Below are 6641 nucleotides of genomic sequence, written 5' to 3' on the forward strand. Positions count from 1 at the left end.
GAAACTAGAAGAAAGCAAAGGAAGGGATGACATTGTCCAGGAAGAATTGTATGCGTTATCTGACTGATGGAATTTTAACTCCACTGTACAACGCCTTAATAATAACCATAAAATTATATTTACAAAAAGAAAAGAAATAGTCATTTCAACATGTAATCAAAATAAAGTATTGAGAAATTTTAGAGTCTCTTTCATGTTCAGTCTTCAAAATCTGGTGTACATTTTATACTTGTAGCACACACAGTGCAAGTCACACTGGGCACATTTCAAATGTTCAGTAGCCCTGGGTGGTACAGCTTAAGCTGAAGTTGTGTCCTCTGTCCCCTTTTGTGTTTCTCTTAGTCCTTCTGTTTCTTATCATGTACATACTCTCTCTCACACACACTATACACACACAGCATCACAGAACACTGCCTCTTCACACTGTATACCAAATGCCATTCACATACCACACACCCATACACAGCAGTAAGAAAGCAGATTTGTTTTTGAAAGGGAAAAATCATGACTCACATACAAAATATGGTGGATGTTTGGCAAAGATTTTATTTGCTAATTCTTTTTTCAGTAGTCATAACTCATTTATTAAGTAAATAGTATATGCAAGAATAGCAATAATAGAGAACTAAAGCTACAATTCTGAAAATAAAGCCAATAAAAAAGGAACAAAATCTATGTAATATGAGAGGATTGTTTGATTTTTGTCCCACAGTGCATTCCTTATGTTGATAAGTAACTTAAATGTCTGTTAGAACAAAACTATGCCTTGGTATTACATTGATTTTTTTTAAAGCAACACATCATAGAACACTTTTACTTTTTGCTTTGTGGTATTTGAGATTCACCATTTGTTCAAGTATAGAAATTCCCACTTACTAGCAGATCTACAGATTTTGCTATTCTGTTAAAATCTTGAGTAGCATGTATTTCTGAGGATGAACTATCTGAAATTCTCAAAGTTCTCATCCTTGAAATAAAACTCATTTGATATACATATAGTAATTAAAGATCTAGAAAATAATGATTTCAGCTGAGTGCAAGTTGCTCACGCTTGTGATCCTAGCTAATCAAGAGACAGATCTGAGGATCTCAGTTTGAGGCCAGTCCAGACAGACAAATCTGAGAGACTCTTCTCCAATTATATAGCAAAGTGGAGTGGAACATCAACCTTGAGTGAAAAGTGGGTGTGTGGGCCTTGAGTTCAAGCTCCAGACCTGGCATAATCAGACCCTCAACACTGAATTCTCTCTAGGTAAAAACACTTTTTCTTTGAGGTGAAGGGACAGTGGCCAACTCACCCCCACCTCCCACCACAGACATGGTAGCAGGGCTGGGAGAGAGGGCAAAGCCCAGAGATCACTGCCCAGCTCTGTGCTGTCATTGATGCTCTCTTGGTTACTCCCTGGGGGGTTGCTTCAGGAGTCCTTGGTTCCCACAAATGAAGTAGGAGATGGGGACACTCACAAGAGTCCCTCCCCCTCACTCTCCAGTGTAAGACCTTTCCACCATACCTTGCATGAGCAGTTCTTGAGGCAAGAGATCACTTTCTATTCTTTCCTCTAGCATTTTCTGCAGGTGCTGGTCTGGTATCTGGTGTCCATTTCTCATCATGTCATCATCCTCCCATGCATTCTCGAGGATCTTTCTCTCAATCTCTCTCTCTACCCTCCTCTCCCTCTTTATTTCTTTCCTTCTCTTCTATTCCTTTCTTTTTTTTGGGGGGGGTCCAGTCATGGGGCCTGAACTCTGGGCCTGGGCGCTGTCCCTCAGCTCTTCAGCCCAAGGCTAGCGCTCTACCACTTGAGCCACAGCGCCACTTCCGGCTTTTTTCTTTTTGCTTATGTGGTGCTGAGGAATCGAACCCAGGGCCTCATGCATGCAAGGCAAGCACTCTACCACTGAGCCACCTTCCCAGCCCCATTCTATTCCTTTCTGTCTTCTTCCCTCCCCACTCCCTTTTTCTCCTCCCTCCCTCCCTTACTCATCCTTCCTTTCTTTCTCTTTTACATTCTTTTCATATAATTATTTTGTCGGTCGTGGGACCTGAACTCTGGGTCTGGGTGCTGTCCATCAGCTCTTCAGCTCAAGGCCAGTGCTCTACCACTTGAGCCACAGCGCCACTTCTGGCTTTTTCTTTTTATGTGATGCTGAGGAATCAAACCCAGGGCCTCATGCATGCAAGGCAAGCACTGTACCACTGAGCCACCTTCCCATCTTATTACTAAAATGTACAGAGGGGTAACCATTTTATTTCTTTTTGGGGGCAGTGTCACCCCTTCTTTGCTTTCCCTCAGTTTCCTCCTCCCATCCTTGACCACAAGTTATATAGGTCATTTTCCACATAGCATCTACTGAATAGCATTTATTTACCCTCCTTCCCCTTCTGTCCCCCTTTTTACCTCTCAAGAGAAAAAAAATCCAAGTCAAAAGTGAACACCATCACCACCACCAACAAAATCCCTTCCTTTCTTTCTTTCTTTTCTTTTCTCTTTCTTTCCTCTTTCTTTTCTTTTGTCCATCATGAGGCTTGCACTTATGGCATGGACACTGTCCCTGAGTTCTTTTTTGCTCAAGGCTAGCACTCTACCGCTGTGAACCACAGCTCCACTTCCAGTTCTGGTTTTTGAGGAGTTGATTGGGGAGATCAGAATCTCATGAGGACTTTCCTGCCTGGGCTGGCTTTGAACCGTGATCCTTAGATCTCAGCCTCTTGAGTAACTAGGATTACAGATGTGAGCCATGGATGCCCAGCCTACCATTTCTTTCTTTCTTTTCTTCCTTTCTTCCCAGAGATTGACCCCAGGGTCTTGTGTATGCTAGGCAAGCACTCTATCACAGGTTCTTCTGTGCCTGTCACACAAAGCCCACTTGAGCCTGCATACCAATAGGGCAGTGGGCAGTGGGCTGGGAGAGGGACTGTTGGCTGGGGAGGGGAGGTCCCCAAGACTCTGCCACTGGTTAGGCTGCTGGGCAAAGAGTTTGCTGAGTACCCAGCTGAGTGGCTGTGATCCTGCCTCCTACTTTAGTTGGTGATATGGAATGAACTGAGGTGAGATGAAGTGCAAGGTGGTCTTTATCACAGCATGGGCCACACTGGACTCCATATCGCAGGTCCCCACCCCATTTGTCACAGACAAGCCGGTACCACAGTTCTAATTTGGCAGCAGAATTTATTGAGGTTTCCCCTTCCTGCCCACTACTCTTCTTTCTCATCCCCATGAGTGATGATGTAGCACAGGGATTTGTAGTCAATGTTGCCAGCTGGGTCCATAGGGGTCAGGGCAAACATCTGCTCCACCTGTGGGAAGCAGCACTCAGCAGAGACTCGGCATAAGAGGCCCCTGGGGCTGTGCTGTGGGCTTTTCAACTCCAAGCCACAGATGGCCTCTTGTTGATACCTGACAGACTGGGTGGTAGCTCAAATAGGGGTCAAAGGTCAAAGAGCCCACCCTGGGTACTGAGTGGACCACCCCCCCTCTGACTCCTCCCCACCCCTCCAGGTTTCAGTAGAGAGGGTGCCTCCTTCAGAAAGGTCCCTGTTACCCTGTGATGACGCCAGGGCTGGGTTCTGAGCCCTGGGTGATCACAGCAGTGGCCCAGGAGTCCCCTCAGTGCCCATCTGGGGAGGAGCTAGGAGTCAACACGCCAGGGAGCCTCACCTCGGCTGGAGAGAACTTGTCTGCCTGGGTTAGGAGAAGCTGCTTGAACCTGCAAGAGTAGAGTGGGGGGCGGGGGTGGGGCTCAGACTGGAGAGAGGGTGGCCATAGCATAGGGAAGGGCCAGATACCCATCAAAGTACAAAAAAGGCTCAAGGTCCAGGCAATCCCCAGCACAAATGGCCTCACCAGCCTGATTGCCCTCTGCCGGTCCAGGGTGGTGAGGGAGTGCACACTTACTCATCCTTGTTCACCACCCCTTGGCCGCTGGGGTCGAACATGCGGAAGGCACTCAGGATGGCTTCTTCAGGGTCTGTGCCTGCACACCAAGGACATCAGGGGAACACACACAACTCCAGGCTCCACCCAGAAGGAAGCTGGGCTGTGTCTCCAGAGAAGGTGAAGGGGCACATTCCCCAATACCAAGCCCCTGGGGAACACTGGCCTGGGAATGGCCATTTCCCGAGGAGGGCAGGCCTGGCGGAGAGACCAGGATTTGGTGCTAAACATTTTCAGACCACCCCATTGGTGGGTAACTAGAGCCCAGGAAGCCAAGAGGTGTGCCCCACATGCTGTATGTGGGCCTTGACCAGGCAGGAGCCATATAATGCTCAGCCAGGTTTAGACTAGGTTTGGGTGAGTCTCAGGTGGGATTCAGGCTCACTGTTGGCATGGACCTGCCCCCGGCTTACCATTGAGCTTTTCCCCAAAGAGTGTGAGGAAGACGGTGAAGTTGATGGGGCCCTTCCCTTCCTGCAGCATGGCATCTAGCTCCTCATCCGGGACACTCACCTTCCCTGGGATGGTGGGTATCAAGTGAACATAGAGTCTGGGTATCCCAGAGGAGCTCAGGCTGCCCTCCCCTGCTTTCCAGTAGGGGGAAAGGCAGGGTCTGTTTTGGTGGAAGCAAAGTTAGACTGGGGGGGAGGGAGGAGTGAAAGAAAGGGCAAGAAGTTGTTCTCTCTCCCACACAATCTCCTTCCCCCTTCTTCCCTCTCCCTCCCCCCTCCTGCTCTCTTGCTCTCATTCTCTCTCATCAGGGAAGCAGGCTAGGTGTGAGGTGGGCACACATACCAAGCTGGGAGTAGGTCTCCTTCAGGTCTGACTTGCAGATGATGCCATCCCGGTTCTGGTCGATACAGCTGAAGGCCTTAGGGGAGGGGCTTTCAGGAGTTAGCTATCCCCACCCCCACCCCACCCCTGCCGCAGGAAGTCAAGAGAGTTGTGGATGGTCGGAGAAGCAAGGTTGAGGCTGGGACCATCGAAACCCCTCTCCCCCCAGAAGTGAATGGGTTCCAAAGAAGAGGAGACTTGGGGGGAGTGGGAAGGGCACTCACTTCCTTGAACTCCTGGATCTGGGCTTGTTCAAACATGGAAAAGACATTTGAAGAGCCCCTTTGGGCCTGCTTGGTGGCCGCGGCCTTGCTCCGAGTCCCAGCCTTCCTGCTAGCCTGCAATATCACAAATGGGAAGGATCTTTCCTCCAGCTCCTCAAAGTTCCCTCCCCACTTTGCACAGCCTCAGGCACTCCCAGGAGAGCCAGGGTGAGGGTTCAGCTTCTATCCCCAAAGACCCTTTCCCTGGACCCAACACAGAAATCTTTGCCTCTGTCCCTTTCCAGCCCAAAGGCCGGCTCCTTGGGGCAATGGGAAGGAAGGGCTGCTGGCTCCTCATTTCTCATCGGGCACTTACCATCCTCTCTGTGGTAGCCTGTCTGCATCTTCCTGCAGCCAGGCCCCCTTTATGTCTCAGTCTTATCACCTGGAGGTCCAAATAAGGAAAGAAACAGAAGACAGGGCCAAACTTGGCAGCCCCTGCCTGGGGTGGGGGAGAACAAGAGCCCCAAACAGATTCCAGTCACATTCCTGGTGACCTGCATGTCCCCAAAGTGTAACATCCCAGGATCCATTCATCGTGTGGTGTGTGACTGGGCACCAGATCTCCTCCCAGAGCAGAGCTACTCAAAAGCTGTTTCTATTCTCAGTGCTGATGAAGGGTCTCTATTCTACATCATCTTACAGTCCCTCCTACAACTCCAGGCCACACCCTTGCCAGTCTAGTTCTCATTCTCTAGGCTTAGAAGACTGTTTCTGAGGATGTTCTCTATAGTCTGAGACCCCTGGGATTCTCAGAGATTTTGCCCTGCTGACTAAGGATGGGGGCAGCTCTGAGCTGGCTGTGAGCTTCACAGAATCCTTTGCTTGGCTTTGGGAGAATTCTGGGGCCAGATGAAAGATCCATGGTCTGCTCTGCCCACCTCTATGCCTTCTCTGCTGCAGCTTGCCCTGATTAGACATTCCTGCCACCTGTGTTTGTCTCTCACTGTCCCATAAGGCCTATATCGACTCTACCTCCTTGGGAAACTTCTCTCTGTCTCCAACTGGGAACTGGAAACCTGGTGTTTGCCAGATGTTTGTTGCCTGCTCCTGAACATCCCAGCCAGGTTAATATCTGTACTAAAAGGTCCTATGTGCTGTTTTGCATGAAGCTTTTGGAGTCTGGAGTGCTCCCTGCATCACCAAGAAAGTGAGGGCCCCTTTGGTGGTGGACAAAGGCATGGGAGGGTTCCACAACAGGAACCCTGCCAGCTTTTTGTGGGCCTGGGCTTGCTGGCTGGCTAACGCTCACCCTAGCTCAGCTATGCCAGGCCTGCCCACATCTGACAGCAGTGGGCTGAAGAGTACAGATGTTCTCATGCATTTGCCTAAGACCTCCTCTTGGTTGTTTTGGTTTTGTCTTCTCATGCTGGTACTGTGGCTTAAACTGAGGGCCAGGGCACTCTCCCTTAGCTTTTTGGCTCAAGGCTGGTGCTCTACCATTTGAATCACACTTCCACTTCTGGTTTTTTGCTGGTTACTTGATTAAGAGCCTCATGGACTTTTCTATCTAGGCTGGCTATCCTCAGATCTCAGCCTCATGAATAGCTAGGATTACAGATGTGAGCCACCAGCACCTGGCTTGGATAAGTACTTTTATAATTCTTTC

At 49.3% G+C, this 6641-nt stretch overlaps 1 protein-coding gene across 2 annotated transcripts; it reads right to left on the reverse strand.

The window, feature by feature from the left end:
- Window positions 1–3147: 3147 nt before the first annotated feature.
- Myl7 (myosin, light chain 7, regulatory) lies at window positions 3148–5592 on the reverse strand. Of its 2 annotated transcripts, none has more exons than XM_013032952.1 (7): window positions 5349–5353; window positions 4994–5107; window positions 4731–4806; window positions 4349–4453; window positions 3897–3975; window positions 3660–3708; window positions 3148–3298 (listed from the first exon to the last, which is right to left on the reverse strand). In XM_013032952.1, the coding sequence occupies exons 1-7, from the start codon at window positions 5349–5351 to the stop codon at window positions 3197–3199; spliced, it is 528 nt and encodes a 175-aa protein (XP_012888406.1). In that variant the 5' UTR covers window positions 5352–5353; the 3' UTR covers window positions 3148–3196. The 2 variants fall into 2 exon arrangements, with proteins under 2 accessions (XP_012888406.1, XP_012888407.1); XM_013032953.1 differs by lacking the exon at window positions 5349–5353 and adding an exon at window positions 5585–5592 and having other exon boundaries at window positions 3197–3298; window positions 4994–5051.
- Between the last annotated feature and the right edge of the window lie 1049 nt (window positions 5593–6641).

Source organism: Dipodomys ordii, unplaced genomic scaffold (assembly GCF_000151885.1).
Source record: "Dipodomys ordii isolate 6190 unplaced genomic scaffold, Dord_2.0 Scaffold160, whole genome shotgun sequence".
NCBI lineage: Eukaryota > Metazoa > Chordata > Mammalia > Rodentia > Heteromyidae > Dipodomys > Dipodomys ordii.

What these genes read in the sequence shown, in the direction of transcription:
- Myl7 (XM_013032952.1), bottom strand. An exon ending in GGAGACCTACTCCCAGCTTG is followed by an intron (nt 4,454 to 4,730) that starts GTATGTGTGCCC and finishes CCACCATCCCAG; the next exon opens with GGAAGGTGAGTGTCCCGGAT. An exon ending in CTTTGGGGAAAAGCTCAATG is followed by an intron (nt 3,976 to 4,348) that starts GTAAGCCGGGGG and finishes CTTGGTGTGCAG; the next exon opens with GCACAGACCCTGAAGAAGCC.